Below are 25801 nucleotides of genomic sequence, written 5' to 3'. Positions count from 1 at the left end.
AAGAGCTAGGGCTAGAGGAGGGGGTCTGAGGGGACCTGCATTGGGGGCAGCCAGCTAGAACTGGGGTTGGGGGTTCCCAACACTGGGGAGGCAGCTGAAGAAAGGGAACCCCTCCTGATCCCAGGCATTGGGGGAGGGGCACAGGGCAGAGGGTACCCCGAGGGGGTCAATGAAGGAAGGGCCACTCGGTGGGGACCAGAGCGTTCCAGCAGGCAGAAGAGAACGTTATTGTGCTTATGGACACAGCAGCTCCCCGGCTCTGAGAGAGCGAGCAGGCAGTTTGTAGGCACTAGAAGATTTCTGTGACACGGTTGTAGGTAAATGAACGAGACCAAGGAGCCTATTAGGTCAGCCCACTGACTGCACCTGCTGGCCAGTCCCAACCCCAGGTGGCTTCGGACCAAGGTCAAGCCAGGGTCTCTTGGCTGACAGAACCCTCTGCTGAGCCCCCCTGGAGGGAGAGAGGGGCATGGGGCCGAAAGGGAGTTAGTGGTGATGGGGGTGGGGCAGAGGGTGGGAGGTGCTGAGGCCTAGCCCCTCTTCTCACTCCCCTCGATGCTTCTGGAAGAGTGGGAGAGATCGCTCTAGATCCCAGGTCTGAGTGTGCTGTGCCAGGCCACCGGGCTGTGTCCCCCGGAGTATGGCTTTCTGGGCAGAGGAGGCCCACCCCCACCTCCTAGAGAGCAGCCGAGGGAGAGGGGAGGGGAGCCTCCAGAGACAGAGGCCCAGTGGCAGGCCCCTCCTGCTCTGCCCAACCCCCCCCCCCCCCCCCCGCCTGTCACACGGTCACTTCCGTCTTGCTGGCTGTGTAGCAGGTGTGGTGACCCGGGATATAGTGCAGCTGTTCCACTGTGTTGTGTCTGCGCGAGGCGAAGGCCTGGCGCTTGGCGGCCGTCTGGCTCTTGCCCAGCGTGGCATAGGAGTTACTGGAGGCACTGGGATGGGAGTGCATCTTGGTCACGCGGTACCGCTCCAGCACGGGCGTGGACACAAAGACGTCCGTGTGCGAGATGGCCCGCGACAGGGACTGCTCGGGGAAGGCCGTCCGCTCCGGGGACAGCAGCGGGTCCTGGGAGTGCAGGCGCTCCGTGGACAGCAGCTGCTCGTCGGACAGGATGCGGTCATAGGGCAAGCCGAAGTCATCCGGCAGGCCCCGCTCCGGGGACAGAACCCTGTCCTGCGACATGGCCCGGATGGGCCGGCGGGGTCGCTCTCGAGGTAAGGGCTTCTGTTGGGACATCTGGATGACGTTGAGGGGGAGGGTGCCTCGGGCAGCCAGGTCCGGCAGGTGCCGCCTCCTCATGTAATATTCGTCCGCCTCCTTGTCAGCTGGGGGTGGGGAGGGTGGGGGATAGAGGAGGAGGAAGGAGGAGAGGGAGAGAGGGAGAAAAGTCAGCTGGGGTGATGCTGTGACAGCACAGCCTGGACTGAACCAGGACCTCCCCACCCAGACAGGTGGAGGAGAGCTTCCCCATGGAATCTGCAGACTCAGTCCCCGGGGGTGGGGGGTGCTGGGGTGCATTTGAATCTGGGAGTCACTCTCACTGGCTCACAGGCAATGCTGATGGCGGCGGTCCAGGACCATCCAGAGTATCCAGGGCGCATGAGGGTCCCCAGGGAGCTCAGGGCAGAGCTGCTGGCATGGCCACGCCCCTGAGATCCTGCTCCAGTACTGGCTGGAACGCTTAAGAAGCAGTTGGTGGCCTTCAGATGAGGTTCAGAGCCTCTCTGCAAGGAGCTGGGTTGCTCCAGGAAGTGAGATGCTCCAGCCGGGAGGCACTTGTGAACATGCTTGGCTGGTAACTTAGGAACATAGTAACACCTTCTCTGGAATAACAACAGCCAGCGCCTAGGAAGCTGACAGGGCCTCCAGCCCCAGGCTGCGCAGCATCAAGCCTCCACCTGCTTGGCCTGTGCCCACAACGTGCGCAGGCCAGAACCATCCTCTGTGTGGACCTCATGCAGTGCTCTGCCCTCCTCTCCCTCCAGGAGGCCCTTCCATGCTTATGGAGACTGCTATACCCAAGAACTTACGCAGGACACACATACATGCTTTGCCCCAAATTCCAGGAAGGAGGCTTCCTGCTGTTTTCCAAATCTCTGCAGAATGTGGGAATGCTGACTGCTCCACGGTTTGCCCAGAGGGTCACAGATGGGTGGACTCTGCCACTGTCTTCCCCACCATTCATCAGCTTCCCTGGATCATCAGGAACCCCCTGCTTCTAGCCAGAGAAATTCACCGTTCCACCTTGGAGGTGGCTGGTGGAGGTAGACCCATCGGGGGAGGTTACTCCCATAGCATCAAGCAAAGGCTCGGCCCCTGAGTCGGTGGTCATGAAAATAACCCCATGGGGACATGGAGGTAGAAGTTCCAAGGGTCAGAAAGCTAGGAAAGAAGGGCTCTCCTGTTGTGTACCTTCTTTTTTTTTTTTTTTTAATTTATTTGACAGACGGAGATCACAAGTAGGCAGAGAGGCAGGCAGAGAGAGAGGAAGGAAAGCAGGATCCCTGCTGAGCAGAGAGCCCTATGCGGGGCCCGATCCCAGGACCCTGGGATCTGACCTGAGCCGAAAGCAAAGGCTTTAACCCACTGAGCCACCCAGGCGCCCCTGCTGTGTACCTTCTTGACATTGTAAAGGGTCTTGATGGGCCTTAAACCCACCCATGTACAGAAGTTCTCTAGACTCACATGGCCTCACTCTTTATTCTTGGAACTCCACACCTGTCCCCTCTGGGGTAGGGCAAGAGAGAAACACAGGCGGATGTCACAGAAGCTGCAGAGGCAGACCCCAAGCCCAAGAAAACCCCACTTACTTAGTCTCTTCAAGGATGAGTACTTGCTGGGGTGGGTCTTCACGGCAGACTCATAGGATGGGGGCAGATGGGCCAAATTCTGGAAGGAGCGGGAGAAGGAAAGGTCATAGGGCTCGGTGGCCGATGTCAGGATGTTGTTCATCCGTGGCTTCTCTGCAAAAGAAGGGAGGGGCATGGCATTAGGGAGGACAGAGGGCAGGCAGGAGGGGAGGGTCCAGGTTCTAGCTCTCAGTCCTCATCCTGTTTTCCTGGTCCCCTGTGCTAGGACATGGGTGGTGCTGGTGACTCAGTTTCCCTCGTGCCCAGTTCCAGTTGTCTACAAGCCTGGGGGCAGGTGATGTTTTAGCCATCGCTGGCCAGGCTGGTGGCTTGCCCTTCCTTGAGTGGCAAATTCCTCCCCATGTGTGTCTGATGAAAACGTAGGTCTGATAGAGCTGAGGAGGGGTCATAAAATTGTCTACTTTGATGTGAAAATTCTGTCCTTTCCCTCATAGCTCTCAGGTTCAGATAAATCTGATTTTGAAAAAAGTGGAGTGACTGGTCTTGTCCCCATACCCATAGAACTGGGTCCAGGACCCCAGCTCCCCTGAGACTCCATTCCACACGGTCCCATGATGTCATTCCATCCCCCATTCCATCCCTCACATCACCCCTTCTGCCTTGGTTCTCCCCAAGCCCTGCAGGGAGTGGCCCCCAGTGGGTCACTGTGATCTACAAAGCTACTTCCTCCTCCTCCATTACCTTCCCCTAAGGCCCCCTTGGCTCTCTCTGAGCCGCTGGAGGAAAGAATGTTGGCAAAATGCTTAGCACATCATTCTCCTTTCCTCCCTCCTTCCCTTGAGACAGAGCCTTGAGATCCCAAACTCCAAAGAGAGAGAAGAGAGTGTGTTCAATGCTAGACCGTGGGTGGGAGGTGGGCAGGGGGGAAGGAATGGAGGGAGGAATGGAAGAGAAGATGAGCAGGTGATGAGACAGATGACTAATGAGGTGAATGGGCTGAACTGGGCTCTGTGGTTGGGGTAGAGAGGAGATACCAGTATGGGTAAGGGAGCGGTTGTGAAGGAAGGAAGGAAGCATGCCTTGGTAGGAAGTCAACAGTAGTACCATTCCCCAACATGAAGTAGGCAGGTGGCTCTCCCATTGTCCCACCATCCTCTATGGTTTGGGACCCCCAAGAAGGGCCAGGCTGTGGCCTCTGCCTGCCTCTTGGCAAAGAGAGTGCCCAACCATGGAAATCAGGAATTCTGTGAACTGTGGGGGACAAAGAGAATCACCTGCTAGGCTTGGTCCAAGGGTAGCCTCACTCCAGGGAATTCCCAGCTTCTCTCTCCTCCCTGCCTTCACTGGTCTCCCCAAACACTGGGGATGGAGCCAGGGGAGCCCAGCCAATGAGCTGGTGTTCATGCCAGCTCGGTACATATGTGTGGGGGTGAGGGATGCTCTACACCCCTAAGAGATCAGAACATACTGTGCGGTAAGAGCCTCCCTGGCATGGATTGGGACAGATGCCAGGAAGTGGAGTGGGCAGGATGCTGGAAGCACTGCTCTCCAGAGCTGGGTAACAGCCACTGGTCCCCTAGCTCTCCTTTCTTCACTTATGGTGATGCTGGAGAATAACTTGGCATCATACTCCCACCGAGGGTATAGCTCAGCTCACCGACTTCCAAAAGCAACATTTATGGATGCTCTTCCCCCAACCCCACTGTTCTCCAACTCATGCTGCTAAGCCAAGGCCAGCTCTTCTTTGTCTTCTGTCTCCGCCTGATTATCCCTGCCCCCTTGCTCATGCTCTCTCTCCTATTGCAATGTCTTTCCTTACTCGTCCTTTGTCCACATTCTCTCTTCCCTCAAGACTCTTCGCTATGGCGATGTCACATCTTTTCAGCCTACGGTGATATCTGGTCTTCAAGCCCCTATAGGTCTTCCAGGCAATCCCACCCAGTTCAGTGTCAATGTGATCTTTGATCAATTGACTTGAGCTGGTCTTGTTGATGACCAAAGACGGCAATGTCCTTGACAGCAGAAATCTTGCTTTCCAGTTTGATGCCTTCATAGTGTTTGGCCCCAAATCAGGATCCAATTAATGCTCTTTGGTTGATCAGGTTGACACAGGTTGTCTTCCCCCCTTTGATAGTCGCTCTGCCAGCTCCTGGGGGAAAGTGTAGCCACCAAGGAAGACATGCAGAGAAAACCCTGCTCCCACCGGGCTGTGAGCTGCTCAAGGTCAAAGACCAGGTCTATCTGCCCTCACCCCCTTGTACCAGGAGGAAAAAGAAAAGATGGAGAGAGGAGCAGGGAAGAATGGTTCTTCCTTCTGTCCTCAGGAGGCTGTGCTTGGCTTGGCTCATTCTGGAGAAAACCTGCTTCTACTTATCCTTCCAGAATGTTCAGGAGTGAACGGAGTACTCCTCGTTTGCCTTTTCTGGCTCTTCTTCCTGCAGCTGCGTCATCACCATGGGCATCCCCCAGGCTCTCTGCTTCTGCCTTCTGCTCTTCTCTTTCAGCCTTCTCCACACAGACTGCCCCCACTCTCAGCGCATCTGTTCCCACTTCCAAAGCAGTGACATCTTCAGCTGTAACCTGTCTCCAGACTGCATGTCCACACTTCTAGCTGCCTGCCGAATCATTTTTCTTAACTATCCTATGGTCCTCTCCAGCTTCAGATGTCCAGATCCAAATTCACCATCGACAGCTTCATCTCCCCTATACCCTGGCTGCTTTCCTCCCTCTCCAGATTGCGTTACTAAGAACCCCCACTCTTTTCATTGAACATGGCTTGCCATTTGACTCACAGTTGACTCTTGTCAGCCATATTCAGTGAGTAACTAAGTTCTCGCGATTCTTTTTCCACCACGTTTCCTATCTGAACCCATCTGCCTTTTCCCACTGTCCTCATCACCCCTGGGACCTGCTGCTTCATAACTGATCTCTCCAGTGTCTTCCAGTTCTGGTTTTTTCCTAGACCCTGCAACCTGAAACAGCTTATTAAACTCTTGCTCTCATTACCTGTTTCCACCAGGAGCCTAGCCCTAGAGGGGGACATCAAAATAGTCCAGTTCTAGCCTCCTAATTATAATGCTCAACACCTCAGTGCTGACGCAGAGCATAATCTCACAGGATGGGGGTGAATCTCTCTGCCAAGCGAGCTGCAGATTTTATCTTTGAGTTTCTCTCTCACTAAAATTTAATGATGTTGTCACTCCTTCAGAGCAAAGACAGAGGAATGACTGAGAGTTCGTAATTTACATGGCTGTCTTGTGTGCTACCAGGTTTTGAGCAGGTGCCCAAAATAGTTTTTCTTGGCCGTTCCAGAGGTTACATTGCAACCTGGCAAGAGGATATGATAAGAAGGAAACGTGGCTTTGTAATCCTCTGGTGCTATGCTCACACTTTCTGTCCTCTAGAACCTTCATTTTCCTCCCCTTCCCAGGGGCTAATGCTCAGGTGAACCAGTCTGGTTTTGAGCATTAGCAAATCTTACTGGGTTTGGGTGGTTTGATAGGGTTTATGCCAAGCCCCATGCCGTTAGTAAATGGTACCACAAGCAGCCTTAGGCCAAGAAGAGTGTTCACTCCTTGCTGTGGACATATGGAATGGATGACCACAAGAAGTGATCTAGATCGTGAGATCTATGTGAGAATGCGTTAAGAAAGGGTCTCAGCCCTTCTCTTTCATGATGAAAGATTACTCCATTTCAGAGACAGGACAAGAGGGGTCAATGGTGTAAGGGTAGGACTGAGCCATTATGGGCTCCTTACACCTTCTGAGCATCAATGAATCACGACCATATGTCTCATGCCTGATGGGGATCAGGAGTCAGGATGGAACCACTTGGGATGGGGATGGAATGTGGAATGCTCAGAGCCGTCTCTCACCATGTGTAGGGGTCTGGGCCGCACTGCTTAAAATCGGATGGTTGTACTGATGATCACCTGGAAATCATAGAAAATAGATGTTTAAAGAAGAGTTTAGGCATTCCATCATCTCTCCCACAGAACAGCGCCTCTCTTGACATCAAATGTGCTTCTCTGAGTCCAAGGATACCCTTTGGAAGCCTGAGCCCTTTGGTGCCCTGGGAATGCGAAGGGCAGGAGGTGGTATGTTAGACGCAAAGAAGTTTCCTCTGCTGTTTGTGTCTCTCTCCTTCTGTACCAAGGCTTCCTCTGTCACCATGGAGACCCACCCACATCTGTAGATCTGGCTGACCAAAAACAGAGGTTTGTTGGGGTGGAGGTGGGTGGGGAGAAGGATGGAGACTGAAGGGCCATTTGGCAAGTATACACACATGGGGTGGGGAACTGGGCAGGGGGAGTAGATCCTTTTGGGGGGAAGGGGTGTTTTAGGGTATGGTTAACCAGGAAGAGGATGGGTTAGCCTCCTGATGGGTACAAAGGAGGGCACAGACTGCATGGAGCACTGGGTGTTATATGCAAACAATGAATCATGGAACACTACATCAAAACCCAATGATGGACTGTATGGTGACTAACATAACATTAAAAGGTGGGGGTGCTTACACCTTTATGGGGCTTTGATTCCTCCTGACCAGACAGGTGTCTGGGTGCATCCTGAGATGGGGGAAGCCAACGTGAATTGACCCTCTCTTGGGATCAGGAGTCCTGGGTCCTAGGTTCTATCCTGCCTCTCCATGAACACAGCCCAACATTTCAAAGGCATTTCTTTTCACTACAAATGGCAAAGTCCATATGGACTGAACAAGTCACAAAATTAATAGGGTCCCAGTCATCCAAGCACAGAGTTCAAGGCATTCTAAGGGCTTCTGAAACTGGATACAGCTGTGGTTTTACCACAAAAGAATACTTCAACCCTACGTTATTATTTAATTCAGTGTTGTATTTTTGCCTCTAATTTCAGCTAAAACAAGGGGGGGAAGGGAGGCATGAAGTCTTTGCTTTAGTTTTTCTGAACCATGGTTTACAGCCATGCCATCCTCTTGGAGCTAGATGATCTGCTTCTGTTTTCTTTTGTCTTGCTACTGAAACCATCTTTTCTACCTCTGGCATCATTGTCTCTGGACGCTCTGTGTTCAGCTCCCTCGCCAGAGCCCTTGGCCACTTGTATTCCTGACATACTGATGCTTCATGAAGGCTCTGCCTTCTAGCCCATACTCTCATACACCTCTCATTTGAGGTCTGACTGGTCTATAGGGTTTGATTCTAAACAGCTTATAGACATGCCCTTGAAATCCCTACCCTTATTCTAAACCACTGTGTCCCAAAGTGAGCTGAGCATTCTCATTGTTTTATTGTCCAATGGTCAAGCTTCTGTCTGTCCCTGGCACTGATGTTCCATGGGTTTGTAAACCCCAGTCATGGTCCATTTCCCTCCCTTCATCCTCTGTATCCGGTGAATCCCCAAATCCTCTTCCTATACCCACCTCCAAAATCCAGGCCCACAATATATCTTTTTGTCCAGATTTCTCTTAGTTCTAGTCCCTGGCCATTTCCAAGACAAATCATTCTGAACTAGACGAAATTTCCCCTACCAATGGGACATGACATCATTCATTTAGTTCAAACCAGACTCAAAGGTTGAATCAATTCTACACCAAGCCTGGATTTAAGGAAGAGGAAAGAAACCAGGAAGGGGGATAAAGGATAGTTTTTTTTCCCCCTTTTTGCTTGTCCTCCAGAAGCAAGGAAAAAAACCATTTCTTCGCTCTCTGTTATTGTTATTTTTTGGTTTATTTGTTTTTAGGCAATATGGTGACATCAGAGACAGCTGCTAAAAATGGGAGAGGCCAAAAGAATGATGGTGAGTGGCAGTTAGACAGAAACACTCTTTATCTTGGGTCTTAGATACAAGGTGCCACTAAGGAAAGGATCATCAATTCAATTCAGTTAATAATTTTGGTCACCAGTTGTGCTCTGTGCCTTGTGCTAAACACATTCACACACATTTTTGAAAACAAATATTCATACCAATTTTAATCTGAATATATGTTATTGGCCTACCCATTTCCAAACTGCAAAAAAAAAAAAAAACCACCTCTCTAAATATCTTCTTTGAGGTAGTCCTTATCATTTTTCTTTACAGATGCATTTGCAAGCAGGATAAACATCTTGCATTTAGATATCTTGTTTACAAGTGCAAGGCTTTTCCTTTTGCTTGAATCGCACTTCGAATGTTTTGCTAACATTTAACTAAGGAAAGAAATTTAGAGCATAAAGGAGAAAATTAAGACTGTCTTAAAATAACCATCATGACACTTTGTTCCATTTCCTTTTCTTTCTCTCCTCCTGGAAATTACTCTGTGTATGTTTACATTCAGACAGACCCACACACACACATACTATTACAATGAATTACCTTCTGCATTTGTCATTTTGCACAAGTGAGAACAGCTTTCAGTCCTTAAAATGTAGAAAAGTGCAGAAAAATATGACAATCTAATCCTCACATTTGTGCAAAATAACAAACGTGTGAGGTTATTCATTGTAGCATTTTTATAGTAACAAAGAAAGGGAACCTAAATGTTCAAAGACATACGCACATATACACATACTGAAAAATACATACAGGTTCCAGAGATGTAAGCATCCCAAGTCTACTACTTTTAATCTGTTTCCTTTATACTTAATGGACAATATATCTTGAATATACTTTTGCATTTTGAAATATTCTTTGGAATATTTTATATGGGTTCACAATAGTCTTTTCTATAGAATACTCTCTATATAATCTATAATTTAAGTGTAATATGTTTATTTAATAGAGTCAAGCATTGCCTTATTATTATATATTTAGATTGTTTAAAAGTTCAAGAATGTGACATGAAACAACCTTGAACCCTGACCCCCTGGCCATGTCTAATTTCCTTAGGCAACTAATGAAAACCAGTCTTTATAGGTCAACACACTGCCAACTGCTTGGCCAAACAACAAAGTGAATGGACAGATTCCCTCATTCTGAGCCATTCATCCCTTCCTGGGATTCCCTTATTTGATTTTGGTGTTGTGTTCTTTCATTACAACACTGGATTCTGTTTGCATGTATTTTATTTATAACCTTTTTAAAAAGACTTATTTATTTATTTTAGAGAGTGAGTGAGTGATTGGGGGGAGAGGCAGAGGGAGAGAGAGAGAGAGAATCTCAAGCAGACTCTCCCCTTGCTGAGCATAGAGCCTGACACAGGGCTCGATCTCATGACCCTGAGATCACCCCCTGAGCCAAAACCAAGAGTTCGATGCTTAACTGACTGGGCCACCCGGGCGCCCCTTGCCTTTATTTATTCAATTCATACATATTCATAAAGAAAGTTTGGGGTTTGTGTGTGTGTGTGTGTGTGTGTGTGTGTGTGTGTGTGTGCTAGGATATCAAGTTTGTGCATCAAGATAATGGTTTCATTGAGGCAGGGGAATAGTATTCAGATTTTCTGTGTGCCCTGAAACTATGAATGTAGCACATGAGATATCTGTTCTTTGGAACTTTGGAGGAATGCAATAACAAATAATATCTGGGGTCTTGTGGACAGTTTTTGTTAGTACCGTACTAGGTGGCTGACGTAGTATTTCATTGACTGCACAACAAAACATTTGGGAGATGGATGTTGTTATCATCACCAATTTGGAGCTAGGGAAACTGAGGTTCAGAGAGGTCAGATAATTGGCTTAACGGGTGAAGCTGGAGTGCAAACCAGGCAATCTGGCACGAAAGCCCACATCCTTAACCATTACCCACACTGCTTCTTACACTCAGGAACATTTTCTTTATATATTAATCCTTTCAGTTTTCCAACCCTAGTAGTTTTTTTTAGTAGTTTCTTTTTTTAAGGTGTTATTTATCCATTTGACAGACAGAGATCACAAGCAGGCAGAGAGGCAGGCAGAGAGAGAGGAGGAAGCAGGCTCCCCGCTGAGCAGAGAGCCCGATGCAGGGCTCAATCCCAGGACACTGGGATCATGACCTGAGCCGAAGGCACAGGCTTTAACCCACTGAGCCACCCAGGCACCACCAATTTTCCCACTCTAAATTCAACTCGTAGTTCCTATTTTTCCTAAATATATCCACTGGACCTTTGAAACTTTTTTTTAGCATAATGCTAAAATATTCCTCAAACAAACAAACAAACAAACAAACAAAAAACCCAAACCCTCTCTATATTAAATTCTAAGTCTTTTCTTATTCTTAATTTTCTGTGTTAATGTTTTCTGGATCAGCAATTTATTCATATCATTTTTCTTTTTTCAAGAGCTACCCCCTTACACATATCAATTCTTTGTCTTCGAATCTTATTTTATGCTTTTGGACTTGTTCATTTCTGCCCGCCTAATTTTCTTTGGTTTGGTTTGTTTTCATTTTCTCATTTCTGGGCTCAAATCTTTGGTCCATTACTTTTCCTCTTTTCTGTTAATAATATGTGGTCTTTAGCTCTGTTTTTGTCTATGTTCTTTCTCTGATTTTGTCTTGTCAATGTTCTTATTGTTGCAATGTCCTAAATGATCTGTAATCACAGGCTTGGTTTTTCCCTCTGACCCAAGGGTTCTTCAGTAGAGTGTTGTTACATTTCAAAGAGTTTGGATGTGTTGGTTTGAGCTTTGACTCTTAATTTTCTGTCTCATCATATTGTCGTCAGAGAACAGGGCCTGTACACTTTCTGCTTTGGGAAATTTATTGAGATTTCCTTTGTGGGCTACTATATGATCGATATTTATAAATGTTTCATGAGTATTTAGAGAAGAAGTATATTTTCTTTTTGGAGGGTCCAAAATGGGCATATATCTGTTTGATCAGACACATGAAATACATCATTCAGTTCTTCCCTATCCTAATTCATCCGTTGCCTACTTACTCTGTCAAAGACGGAGGGACATGTATTAGGATCTCCCACCACTTTGTGTTCCTGTCATTTTCTCTTGGTATTTATCATGGAATTGCTTTTGTGTATTCCCTAGCCACATCATTCAGCACAAAAAGGTTCATGGTGCTTATGTCTTCTTTGTGGCTGCCCTCTTTATCAACATTAAATAACCCTTCCTGTCCTACTTAATGCCTTTTCTCATCTTTAAGTCCTCTTGATCTGATGTTCATATTGCCAAGCCAGCTTTCCTTTTGTTTGCATATGCCTGATAAACTTTGCCTGTCTTTTTACATCTAACCTTTCTGTGTCATGTTGTTTTATGCTTGTCTCTTGACAGAGCATACAGTTTTTAAAGAAAATCTACCTTATGTGCTTTGGTACTTTCTGGGTTGCTTTGATAGCTAGAAGAAAGTTCTCCTGCTCAGGAAACTGTCCTCCCTTCCTTTTTTTTTTTTTTTTTTTTTTTTTTTAGATCTATGTATTTATTTTAGAGAGAGAGAGAGAGGGAATGAGAGAGAGAGTGGTGGGGAGGGTCAGAAGAGGTAGAGAGAGAATTCCCAAGTAAACTCCCCACTAAGTATGGAGCCAGATTCAGGGTTCAATCCCAGGACCCTGAGATCATGACCTGAGCTGAAACCAAGAGTCAGATGCTTAATGGACTGAGACGTCCAGGCACCCCAAACTGTCCTCCCTCCTATCGTGGCCCCCCACCTCTTGCAAGGTGACCCAGCTCCCCTTAATACAGGCCAAACTCTAGGTCATGGTTGATTTGATCAGGTGTGACTACCACACTCAGCCTGGGCCAATTAGAGCTCCTTTTCCAGAAATGAGGAATTACAAGAGAAGTTTGTTCTCTCTGCATGGTTGGTCCCATGGTGTGTAAACTTTGTAGCTATGGGCAATCTTGTAGATTTGGAAGAGAGGTCAGCCTTTAGAAACTATGGCACATTACATTTTCATAAAAACAACCATAGCTATAGTTTTAGTTCCCCATGTTCTCCTAGAACATTCCCACTCCTCCATTAGAGGGAGCATCCTCTCCATCTCCATGAAACTGAATGGCCTTTTTGATTGCCTTAGTGAACACAGGGCAACGGAATTAATACTGTAGGACTTCCACAATGAGGTTGCAAAAGGTCATATGGTTTTCACCTGTCTCTCTCTCGGCACACTCAACCGTGGATCCTAACCACCATACTGTAAGGACATCCATGCCACATGCAAAGTCTACAGGTAAGGGCTGGAAGCTCCAGCTAAGATATGTCCATAACTGACATCAACTGGCAGGCATGTACATGAGTGAGGAAGAATTCACATGATTCCAGCCCCCAGTCTTCCAGCTGCCCAAGGAGACCAGAGATAAACTATGCCCACTGAGCCCTGCCCCAATCACAGATTTAGAAGCAAAATAAATGTTGCCTTCACTGTATCATTTTCTACCACAAAGATTATTAATTTGAGATAATTATAGATTCACATGCAGTTAAAAGAAAAAATACAGACATCTTGTATACCCTTTAGCCAACCTCCCCCATGGTAACATTTTACAAAACCATAGACTATCTCAGAACCAGAATATTGACATTGATGCAGTCAAGGAGCAGAACATTACCATCACTAGGAGGATTCTTCTTGTGGCCCTTGTATAGCCACACCCACTTTCCTGTACCCACCCCTTCATTAACCCCTGGCCACCATTGACCTGTCCATCATTTCTATACTTATATGATTTCAAGAAGTTTATATAAAGGAAATCATACAGCATGCAACTTTTGGGATTGGATTCTTTCATCAAGCATAAATCACTGGAGACCCACCAGATTGTTGCATGTAGCAATCACTCATTACTTTTTATTGCTGAGCAGTGAATATTCTATGATCTGGGTATAGCAGAGCTTAAGTATTCACCTTTTGAAGGACATCTGGGTGGTTCTCAGTTTTGTTATATTATGAGTAGCTACTATAAACATTCATGTTCAGGTTATTGTGTCAACATGTCTTAATTTTCTAGAATCAATACCCAGGAATACAACTGCTGGATTGTGTGGTGGCTATATGTTTAATCTTTTAAGGAATCTGCCAAACTATCTTCCAGAGTGGCTGCACCATTTTACATTTCCATGAGCAATGAAGGAGTGATCTAGTTTCTCCACATCTTTGTGAGCATTTGGTGTTGTCACTATTTTTTATTTTAGCCATTTTTAGTTAGCTATGAAAGCTGTGTAGTGATAGCTTATTGTGGCTATAATTTGCATTTCCCTAATGGCTAATGATGTTAAACATCTTTCCATGTGCTTATTTTTCATCTGTATATCTTCTTCAGTGAAATGTCTCTTGATTACTTTTGCCCATTTCTAATCAGATTGTTTGCATTTTTTCCTATTAAATGTTGAGAGTTCTTTTTATATCCTGGATAATAGTTATTTGTAGGATATATGGTTTGTAAATATTTCCTCCCAGGCTGTAGCTTGTCTTGTCATCCTTTTAACAGAGTCTCTTACGGAACAAAAGTTTTAATTTTGATGAAGTCCAATTTATCAGTTTTTTATTTTATAGACTGTGCTTCCAGTGTCAAGTCCAAAACTTTTTTGAAGCCCTAGGTCCTGAAGATTTTTAATTTTCTCCTATTTTTTTTTCTTCTAGAAGTTTTATGTTTTATATTTAAGTCCATGATACGTTTTGAGGTGTGATTCGTTGTTGTTGTTGTTGTTTAAGAAAGAGGGAATTGGGTTACGCCTGGGTGGCTCAGTTGGTTAAGCTGCTGCCTTCAGCTCAGGTCATGATCCCAGGGTCCTGGGATCGAGTCCCACACCAGATTCCTTGTCCAGCAGGGAGCCTGCTTCTTTCTCTGCCTCTGCCTGCCACTCTGCCTGCTTATGCTCTCTCTATAACAAATAAATAAATAAAATCTTAAAAAAAAAAAAAAGAAAGAAAGAGGGAATTGGTGGGGAGGAGCCGAAGGAGAGGGAGTGAGAGAATCCTAAGCATTCTCCATGGCTAGAGCAGTGCCCGATGTGGGGCTTGATGTCATGACCCTGAGATCATGACCTGAGCTGGAATCAGAAGTCTGATGTTTAACCAAGGAGCCACTCAGGCACCCCATTTTGGGTTAATTTTTATAAAAACTATGAGACTTAGGTTTAAGTTGAGGGCTTCCCCCCCCCTTTCTCCCTTTCTTCCTTCCTCCCTCCCTCCCTTCCTTCCTTCCTTCCTGATGGCCAATTACTTTAGCATCATTTCTTGAAAAGTCTCTCTTTCCTCCATTTATTTGCTTTTGGATATTTGTTTTAAAAAAAGTTGGATATATTGGTTTGAATCTATTTCTGGCTTTTCTATTCTGTTCCATTGATCTACACGTCCTTTTTCTGTCAATACTACACAATCTTTTTGGTTTTGTTTTTCAGGAACAGTCTTTTGTTTTTATTGAAGTACAGTTGATGCACAATGGTACATTAAATTTCAGGTGTATAACACAGTGATTTGACTAGTCTATATGTTATGGTGTGCTCACCACAAGTGTAACTCCCATCTGTCATCATACAATACTATCACAATACCATTGGCTATATTCCCTATGAATACAAAGTCTTGATTGATGTAGCTATATACTTCTTATAACTGAGTAGTCTGGGGTGCCTGGCTGGCTCAGTCGTTTAGGTGTCTACCTTTGCCTCAGGTCATGATCCCAGGGTCCTGGTATTGAGTCCCACATCAGGCTCCTGGCTCAGTGGGGAGTTTGCTTCTCCCTCTACCCTTCCCCCCTGCTCATAGTCTCTCTTTCTCACTCAAATAATTAAATAAAATCTTTAAAAAAAAAAAAAAGAAATTGAGTAGTTTGATCCCTCACAGCTTATTTTTCCTTTTGAGAATTATTTTATCAATTCCAGTTCCTATATCTTTCCCTATAAATTTTAGAAAAATATTGTCTATACCTACAAAGAATTTTGTGTGGACATTGATAGGAATTTTGTTAAATCTGTATATTATTTTGGGAAAATTGATATACTTACTCTGTCGAGTCTTTTAATCCATGAGCATGGTATGCCTCTCATTTATATTATGTCATTTAAATTCCTTTGACAATTTTACTTGATCTTAAAAGTTATTTTCTTGTGATTGCTCTAGGGATTACAATATGCACCTTCACTTATTACAATTTTCGGAGTAATTTACTTACTCCCAGTAGCACATGGAAACTTTGCTCCAATATTGGTCCAGCAAACCTCCCTCCCTTATACTATCATTGTATCTATCTATCTGTCTATCATCTATCTATCCAATACTCTGGAAATTGACTAAAAAGCATACAACAATCCCAGAAGCACTTGTACTTGAAGAACTGCCTAACTTCAGGTAGGAAGAGACTTTCTGACATTCCTCCTTTTGTATGTATACAGATATTATACCCACTGATCAGTATTAAAATTACTGATATGCAAAATTTTTTGTCTTTTCAAAAAGTTAAGAGAGGAAATGAGAAAAATATGTATGGAGTTTCTCAGATTAATCATGCATTGATCATTTCCAGTGTTTTTAATTTCTTCTGGTGAATGTGAATGACTGTCTGGTGTCCACTTGTTTTCAGCCTGTGAAGTTTCTTTAGGATTTCTTGTCAGCCAGGTATGCTCACAAAGAACTTTGTTAGTCTTTGTTTACCTGAGAATGTCTTCATTGCACCTTCACTTTTGAAGGTTGAATTTGCTGTGACAGAACTCTTGGCTGGTAGGTGTTTTCAGCACTTGGAATGGGGCTTCCCATCTACCTCTGGCCTCCAATGCTTTAGATGAGAAGTCAGCTGTTAACTGCATTGGTTCTCTTTCATATGCAGCGAGAGGTCGGGGTGTCACCCAACACCCCGAATCCAGTGAGTCTCTTCTGACCTGCACAGCTGCCAGTATTCACAGCTGGCCCCATCCTGGCAGAACCTCTGTGCTGACTAATCTGGGGGTGGGAGGCGGGCCTGGGAAAAATCACAAGACTGTCACAAACTCCATTCCTACTTTAAGGTCAGCAGTTTTTTCAAGCATAAATGCTTCTCAGATGTCCTAAGCATTTTGGTTAATTGTCCAGGGGACTGAAGTGGCTGTTTTTAATCAATTCTGTCCAGCTTTGTAGCTACTTTATGGGAATAGGATTTGCTAACCATCTCACTGGGCCATGGCTAGCTTCGACCAGGTGTTTGGCACACCCTCCCCAGCTCCCTGTTGCTCAACCAGGCTGGTGGGGTCTCCCAAGTAGCCTGGAGATCTCGGTACTCAGCTGAAGAGATGCTGGGCAGAGATCAGGAAGAAAGGAAAGTTGGACTGGGTCCTTAGTCTCTGGGGAGCTTAATGGTGCTTTCAAGCCTTTTGGTATCATAAAATCCTCAATATATTTTGGGCCAAACATTGTATATCCAGGGATAATGAGACCTATGTCTAGATTTCATACACATTCACACACTTTAATAGGGAGAATGTTGGCTGGGAGAAGTCATTTGGTACAGCAGACATTTTCTAGGAGCAACTAATGGTTTCCAAATTTCCTTTATCCTGAGGTAAAGGCAATTACTAGTTGCTGTAAATGGAGATATTTTCAGAAATAAAGAGGAAGATTCCACATGGGTTTTTTTTTGTTTTTTTGTTTTTTGTTTTGCCAGACTTGCCTTAAGTGCAAGTTCAATAGCCCTCCACCTCCTCTGGGTGGGGAGAGGGCAATGATGATGCCATGCGAAGACCATCTTGCGCTCACATCAGAGCAGGCACTCAAAAGTACTTCTAGAACAGTGTTTCTGAAACTGGCTTCAAGAAATCTTGTTGATTCCTTGGAGGTAACTCAAGGGCTCCTGTTTAAGAATAGAATATAGGGGCACCTGGGTGGCTCAGTAGGTGAAGTGTCTGCCTTTGGCTCAGGTCATGATCTCAGGATCCCGGGATTGAGCCCTGCATCAGGCTTCCCACTCAGTGGGGAGTCTGCTTCACCCTCTCCCTCTGCCTCTCCTCCAGCTCATGCTCTCTCTCATACTCTTTAACATAAATAAAATCTTAAAAAAAAAAAAAAAGAATAGAGTCTAGTGGGTGGTGTTTTAGCCCTGCCCACCCATCTCCACTCCTCTGCCCCCAACCCTTGCCTCGCCCAGAGCAGCTTGGTTTCCATCTGTCTCCATATTGGTCTTCTATGTAAGATTTCATTTGAAGAAACAGGTGCAGTGCTTATAAGTATAAAATCTACTGGTCAAGCTCGCGTGCTTCCTTTTACAGATGAGAAAAAGAGGCCCAGAGAAATGAGAAGACCTGCCCAACATTACGAAATTGGTGGCAGAGAAAGGACTGTGTCTTAGGTTGTATTTTCTCATGACACATCACTATCTGAAAGCTTGCAGGAAAGTCCCTTGTGTTCTCCAGCAGAGGTTCCCAGGAGCTGTGCATTTTCTGGAAGCTCTCCCCATCTTTGCTAGCTGTACTCGACTGTCACTGTATATCTGGCTTCCCTGAAATACATACTCTACATTCCGGGGGTGGGGAGAGAGTGGAGAGTGGTTCTGGATCAAAGAACCTTTGGATTCTACATACCACATCTTTCCTCTTGGATATTCACCAGGCGTGTTAAAGGGAGATGAGAAGTCTACTGAGAAATCATCCACCTTATTAGTTACTTGACATAGAGAATTTTTTTTTCACCTAACAGTGTGGGATGCCAACAGGAAACAGATATACATCCAGTTGGGTATTTTAGGGGGACTTTTATAAGGGGCTATTTGTAAAGATGTGAGTGGAATGTAGGGAACCCATAAGGAATAGTACAGTGCCTCGGGACAAGTAAGAGTGGGGGGCTTCATTCAAACTGGGTCTGAGTAGTGAAAGAAGGAAGTGGCTTCTGGAATGCAAAGCAGGAGGGAGCTGTGTGGACAGGACTCCCTGAGCTTTGGTTGAGAGCTATACGGCAATAGGGCTAAGGGCTTCACGAATGGGCCGGGAGGTAGTATAGGAAACAAGTACCCCATTGCCACTCTCCTCCATTCCTTTCTCATTTACCAAAGCCAACTAACACCCACAGTGGAAGATAGCCACATGGAAGCGATCCAGAAAAGTCTGCTCCTCAAGAGGCTGAGGAGGCTGGAGAGTTGATATGGAGGGTCGAATGGAAAAACTGTCCAGCATGGACTTATTAACTCACTCTGACAAATGCTATGGTGGTTCATTCTGAAGATGGTCTTTGGGGGTTTGGGCACATGGGTGTTCTGGCAATGGATGGGGTTTTGGGGTGTGTGGGCAGCTAGGTGTTGATGCAGAAGGGAAGAAGGCAATATTTGTGATGTACGAAGACTAGGAAGGCCTAGGGTCCCAAGATTTTGCCTGGAGCTCCTCTCCACGGCACAGTGCATGTAGTCTGCTAGATTTGGCATCCTTGTCTCTCCCTGGACTTCTCAACGGACTGCATTTCCACTCCGTCCATCACCTGTCTCCCTCTCCCCCTCTCCCTTCAGGAAGTCCTGGGCCTTGGCACAGTGCCCAGCCAGGGCCATCAGCCTCCTGATGGATTGAGCTGGATAACATAACAATTAATTAGTGCTCAGGACTCGTCGATCGATGCACTGACAAGACTATAAAGTGACAAAACAATCTAGATTCATTGGGGTGCCAAGGCTGCTGTAAGGAAGCATGAAAGTAGGGCGGGGCCTTCTGCCCACTGAGAGCCTGTAGATCCCAGACAGTTAACAAGGTCTCCTAGAATCGGATCGTCCCCCCTCACCTCTGCAGCTGTGAAGGTGCTGGAGCTGACAGCGAGTGTCCTCACACTGGGGTCTGGTTTGACTATTAAGGGAATTGGCCAGTCTTCTCCGCGAAGCTGGTAAACTGCTGGGGGAGTGTGTGCGCGCATGCGCTCACGTGCCTGTGGGTTTGCTCCTCTGTGTGTTTGGAAGGGGAGCCAGGGAAAAGGAATAGTGATGATGAGGTGTTGGACATCCCTGGGGACAACTCAGCGGCAGATGTAGCAAAAGCTATTTCTGTCGCAGTGAGTCACAGAAAGGTTGTAGGGTACAGATAATACCCCAAAACATAAACGATGACTCAATCAGTGGTAATCTTGAGACAAAATGAAGAGATAATATGCATATTAGTTCCAGATTCTCTGGTCTTGGGCCCCATCACCACACTCTGGAGTTGCTATGATAACCTCCTGATTTCCTCCCAGTCTCCAGCATCTGCTCCTTTGGTGAGTCTTTCTTAAATGCTAATTTCACCCTTGCCATTAGCTTGCGAATACTGCAAACAAACAATAGGTTAACACTTTGATGCCTTCCGGAGCATGCTTTTCAAAGGACTGTCCTGAAGAATCACCTGAGGAGCTCATTAAGAACATCTGGGCCCTTCCCCCATCCCGTGAATTATGATTTAGGTGATACAATACCCACTCCAGGAATTAGCATTTCAAAAGTACCCAAGGGGGGGGCACCTGGGTGGCTCAGTGGGTTGAGCCTCTGCTTTCAGCTCAGGTCATGATCCCAGAGTCCTGGGATCAAACCCCACATCAGGCTCTCTGCTCAGGGGGAAGCCTACACCCCTCTCCCCCTGCCCCGCCTCTCTGCCTACTTGTGATCTTCGTCTGTCAAATAAATAAATAATTTTTTTTTTTTAAATCCAAGGTATTACTCCTACAGCTGGAATTTGGACCACACTCTGAAGAATGGTGTCCAACGTCACTGTGTTTCCTAAGCTGTGCATGGTCTAGGACCTCTCACTCAGCATACCAGAAGCTTCTCTGTGATCCCCAACACCCATCACCGCCCCAGTGCTCTGCTCAGGAGCCTTTTCCCATGTGGACTGCTCTTCTCATTACCTCCTCCCAAATCCTTCCAATCCTTGAAGATAAAACTCGTGGCACCTTCATCAAGCCATCCTCGAGATTTTCCATGCACAGTGATATCCTTGACCTTCTGACCACTGATAAATTTATTATTGCCACCATTTGCTTTCAGTGCCTAATCACATGTAATTTAGCCTTTTTCCTCCTCTCTGTTTCATTTGCTCTTTCGAAAGACGATTAAACACTTCTGCGTGGGAGGCGCTTCTCCCCAATTATTAATATGTTGAGTGTTTCTGGAGGTGGAGATCCATCACATTTCTTTCATGTTTACCTTAATACTCCCTGGGCTGGGCTCCTTGGAGGCACTTCTGCCAGTTTTTTTTTTTTTTTTTTTTTTTTTTGAATGATGAATGGTTGAGTAAATGAATCTAGTCTTGAGGCAGAAGAAAATGGGCAAGACGCCATGGTGATGATCCTTGATTGCCTGTCCTACTTTCTATGTTCTTGTTCTCTATACCCTCTTCTTCATGCTCAGAGTGGCAGATTTTCTGGGCTGGTGGCCAGGTTTGTGGGTTGTAATATTTTAGAGGTGTCTAAGTGTGTGTGGAGGAGTCAGGCACCCCTCCTTTCCCAGCTCAGGCTTTCACTTCTTCTTGAAGATCCATTGCCCTTCTCATACAACACCCATCTTTGAAATCTTGGTGGTATGAGGAGGTCAGTGTAGGGAGGCAGGCCTGTTTTCATGGTGTCAGAAGGCAGGGCTCCTCCCAAAATGTCTGATTGGTTTACAATGACATTGGTACAAGGCCATTGTGAGGTTATCAGTTCCCATGCTCCTGTGTGTTACCCCTCCTCTTTCTCTAGGTCTCGGTCTTCTCTTGTTTCAGAGGCTTTGGCTCAGGGTGTCCCGGGGTCCTACCCCTGGGAGTCTGACTTTATATGAGCCACTCCCCAGCAGGCCTCCCCACTTCTGGCAAGGATTTTAATTTCCCAGTCTGCCTGCGTTGTCACGCCCACACAGGAAAACAACGTGTCTTCTGCCAGATTCACTTAAAAAGACAACCTCTAGGTTTCCCTGGGAGAGCTGCCTGCCACCTGCTGTGATCCACTTCTTGAAGAAGATGGGGCTCCCAAAAGCCCCGAGGTACCAGAGCTGCATTTGGTCTGCCAGCGGTTATGGTAATCACCATAAAAGGAGTATTTTCCGTCCCTCTGTTCCAGGAGACTGATCGTGCTCCTGGAAATAAGGACTCAAGCAAATCCCTGAAGGTTATTGAAATCATACCCATGGAAAGTCAACCTTGGAATGCCCTGGAAATACCCAGGACTGGGATGGGGCATGAGTGCCAGGTGTGTGATGAGGTGGGTCTGGGAGATACTGGAATCCCTTTGGCCTTAGACACTGGGCCAAACTGGTACATCGGGCGGGCTCCTTAAAGGGTTTCGGACCTCTGATGTTCCCTCAGAGAGTTTCCCTCCGGCAAATCCCAGATTCTCCTCACCCCCACCCATAGTCAGCCCATCCTACGATTGCCCTCCAACAGCGCTGGATCTTGGCACCCAACACATCTACACAAAGTAGCTCAATGTCGCCAGAGGTGACTCTGGTTGAAATAACTAGAACGGAAGGATGATTGATATTCGGAGGGTGTACAGTCTCTTGGGAAACCCCAAAATATCCCAAATGAAAAATATGTTATCAGAGGATCTTCTATCCATTCTGTAACGACTATGAACTATAAGTGTATCTGACATTGTATTGTATTTTTCTTTAAGAAGTGAATTTCTCTGTGAGTGTGTGTGTGTGTGTGTGTGAGAGAGAGAGAGAGAGAGAGAGAGATCGATCTGGGTCCATTTTTAACCTTCACATTTGTTCTTTATAATTATAATACCAATTGGAGGACACTCTAAGCCTGGTGCCTGGCCCTAGGAACCACGTGCATTACTATCCTGGCACAAATGGAGTTCTTCTTTTTCTTTTTCTTTAGTTTTTTTTTTTTTTTTTTTATTTATTTGACTGAGAGAGAACACAAGTGGGGGGGGGAGAGGGAGAGGGAGAAGCAGACTCCCAGCTGAGCAGTGAGCCTGATGTGGGGCTCTATCCCAGGACCCTGAGATCATGATCTGAGCTGAAGGCAGGCGCTTAACCGACTGAGCCACTCAGGGGCCCCTCAAATGGAGTTTTTCTGTGTTAGGGCAAAGACAATCATCTTTTTCCTATCAACTACAATTTCTTGCATCAGACACTTAATATGCTAAGTGATTTACAAGTATCATGGGACTGAAACCTCACAAAAATTCTGTGAGGTCCTTCACATCGTACAGATAATACCCAGTTGCCCAAGATCGCATAGAATGTAAATGGCTGAATCTGGATTCAAATTCACCTGTAGAGGCTCCAAACGCAGTGCCATTTTGCTAGAATGGGCAAATATGGATTCTTCCTGGCAGCAGAGCGAGCCTGAATTTCTATGGAGTTGTCAATTCTTTGGATTTACACACTGGTAGCAAATGACTGATACTTGGAAGAGAAATCTCATGCAATTTCTGACCTGCAGGACGTGTTCTTCCACCCACCCTGTGTGCCTCTAGGAAGGCTCTCCCCGACTCAGCCCAGAGCAATGCAGACCTTCTTTGCCCTTGCCTTTCCCCATTGATGGCAATCTTCTGGCTTCCCCTTGTAGCCCTTCTGGCATTCACCAAAAGCCACCATCTGATCAGTGCACGCAGATCAGCAGAAGCCAGCCACACCGCTGGGGGGACACAGGAGCCCGGGCATTCGGGCAGCGAGTGCTCTCTTTCTGGGGACCGTCATGCAGGACACTGAATTCCAGGCAATGGGTCATGGCCCTCTAGAGGACAATGAACATGCTGGGGGTCCTCTGCTCTCTCAGGCCTGCTCTCCTGCCCCAGATCTTCTTAGAACAGTCCCAGCACACAGCCTCTTGCTGGCCTTTCCACTGAGTTCCATCTACATTCGTTTTCTTCCCTGAGCTCTGATTCCATCTCCCTGTTGGCTACTTGCTTGGGTCTTATCCATCCTGAAGGAACAGCTGGAAGATGACCCCTCCCCTTGTGGCCTTCGCCACCCTCTCAGCTGCCAATGGTCTGTCCACACTGGGAACTCTCTTATGCTCTGTAGTTTCTTGGGGGCATTTGCTGCTTTCTACGTTGGGTTATCCATGACATAAGGTGCATGCCTTGTCTCTTCTAACACACTAGGTCTGCGTGATAGTGAGTGATAGACCATTCATCTTGGTATTTCCCAAGTGGACTAACCTAGTGCTTTCAATAACCATTTATGGGAGAATAAATGAGTCCACTATGCTGGGCACCAATGGAGATATGGAGGCAGATCTGATACCATCTTAGTTGAGCACAGTAGGTGTTCAATAGACGTTTAAATACATGAAATAATAAATACATAGATAATACAATTGCAGAGGGTACATAGACTATCTGGAATATTTTCATCGAGTATGATTAGGGAAGACTTCATAGAGGAGGTACATCTCGAAGAAAGCCATAAAAGAGATATGATTTTGCACTGGTGGGACGGGAAGTCAGACAAAGACACTCATCGCCCCTAAAGGAAGGCCAAGGCCAAGGAGTGGGGGAGGAGCTGGCAGAACAGATGGTTTGGATCAGGTGGAGGGTGAGTGCTTGGGACGGCAGCAAAACAGGTGGGTGGAGTGGGATTAGGTCATGGCAGTTTTTAATGGCAGATGGAAGACTCCCACTGTATCCTGAAAGGCTGTTGATTCCCAGACAGGATGGTGATAAGATAAAAGCCTTGCTTCCTAAGGATGGATCAGTGGCAAAAACTAGAAGGAGGAAGGAAAACCGGTTTGGACATGTTCAGTACTAAATGTTTGCATCCCCTCAAAATCCACTTGTTGGACACCTACCCCCCAGCAGGGTGGTATGAACAGGAGGGAACTTTGGAGGGTGATTAGGTCATGAGGGTGGAAAACTCATGGATGGGATTAGTGACTTACTGAAAGAGACCCCAGAGAGGACCCCTAGTCCCCTTTCTTCCAGGTGAGGTAAAAGAAGTTGGCCATCTGTGCCCCAGGAGGGGGCTCGCCCCAGGACCCGACCATGCCATCCCTGGTCTTGAACTCCCAGCCTCCAGAACCATGAGAAGCAAATCCCTGTTATTTATAAGTGGCTCAGTCGATGGCACTTGGTTACAACAGAGAGCCTAAGCCAGGGGAGGACTGTGGAAATGCAGAAGCAAAGTCAGGGAAGCTGAATCAATATTCCCGATTCTTTCCAGATTGAGGTGTCCATAATTTATGGGGCTCATGCTTCATGAGCAAAGGTCCAGGGAGAAGATGTAAGGACAGGTTGTCATTGATACTTGATCCCCTGTCTTCGATGGGGGCTCCTTCCTGCTGGTGGTTGGTTCCAGCACTTGCCTCAAACAGACAAGACAGAATTCTCTTGGGATGAAATACCACAACCCCCAGTGCTGGCCGCACTCATGCAGCCTCTCAGATCCCTGAGACGGTGTCTGGAGCTCTAAACGACATGAAAGGAAGGGGAGGGGGGCAGATGTTGCATCCTGTCCTTTGGTTCTTCCAGAAAGGCACCTTCACCTATACCAACACACCCATTTGCAGGTACTCTGTACTCAGGGGAGACCCTGGAAATCACTGTGTGCTGAGAACTGGGAAGGCTTCAGGCTTAAAAGGTAAGAACTCGCAGTATCCCCTTTTAGAGATGAGAACACCGAGGCATGGGGCAGTAGCCTTGGCTATTGGCCAAGACACAGGCTGAGGAACCCACACCTTTGGCTGAACCACCACCACTATTACCCTCACTAACCAGATCTGAGCTGCTGCCTTGTTCCCTGATGCTTCACGGCTGATCTTGTCCCCGGCACTTGCTACTCACATCAGTTACTAAGACAACTGAAAAAGGCTTCGCGGATCTCCTGGGAATCCTGACCATATGAATAGTGCAGGAAAATAACAGCCACCAGCTGATATACCCAATGAGGAAAGAAAGGACAATTAATAAATTCACCATTTGCCATGCAATTCCATCACGAAGCAGTTTCCCTTGTTAGGTTGAGAAATGTCTGCCGTCATCAGAGTTCCGCTCCCTTGCTATGAAATGTATCCTGGCATCGTTTGCGGGAAATTCACACGCTGCTGCTTTTCCTCATGGGTATGGGAAGCCTTCAGCAAAGAACATCTTAAATAAATAACTAGCCTTGACAACAGATACTCCAGAGATGGGGCTGGAACTTATACCATGGCGTGCTGAGACATCCCATCAAGTGTGACAAAGTGAGTGGGGGGAGAACCTCAAGGCACCCCCACACTCGTGTTCTCATATACAGGCTCCTGATGTCTCTGGAAGGATCTCCAC

General features: G+C 46.5%; 1 protein-coding gene across 1 annotated transcript in view; it reads right to left on the bottom strand.

Moving 5' to 3' along the window:
* Nucleotides 1–778: 778 nt before the first annotated feature.
* LOC111161094 (shisa family member 6) overlaps nucleotides 779–25801 on the bottom strand; it is a 280061-nt gene continuing 255038 nt past the window's right edge. Inside the window, exons 8-10 of the mRNA XM_022524577.1 lie at nucleotides 6690–6746; nucleotides 2815–2967; nucleotides 779–1329 (exon numbers count right to left, since the gene is read on the bottom strand). Of these exons, the coding sequence (XP_022380285.1) occupies nucleotides 779–1329; nucleotides 2815–2967; nucleotides 6690–6746 (761 nt within the window). The remainder of the gene's footprint in view (nucleotides 1330–2814; nucleotides 2968–6689; nucleotides 6747–25801) is intronic.

Source organism: Enhydra lutris, unplaced genomic scaffold, assembly GCF_002288905.1.
Source record: "Enhydra lutris kenyoni isolate GAN:26980312 unplaced genomic scaffold, ASM228890v2 scaffoldscaffold82, whole genome shotgun sequence".
NCBI lineage: Eukaryota > Metazoa > Chordata > Mammalia > Carnivora > Mustelidae > Enhydra > Enhydra lutris.
Note: the sequence above shows the minus strand (reverse complement) of the source record. Positions and strands in the feature narration are given on the sequence as shown.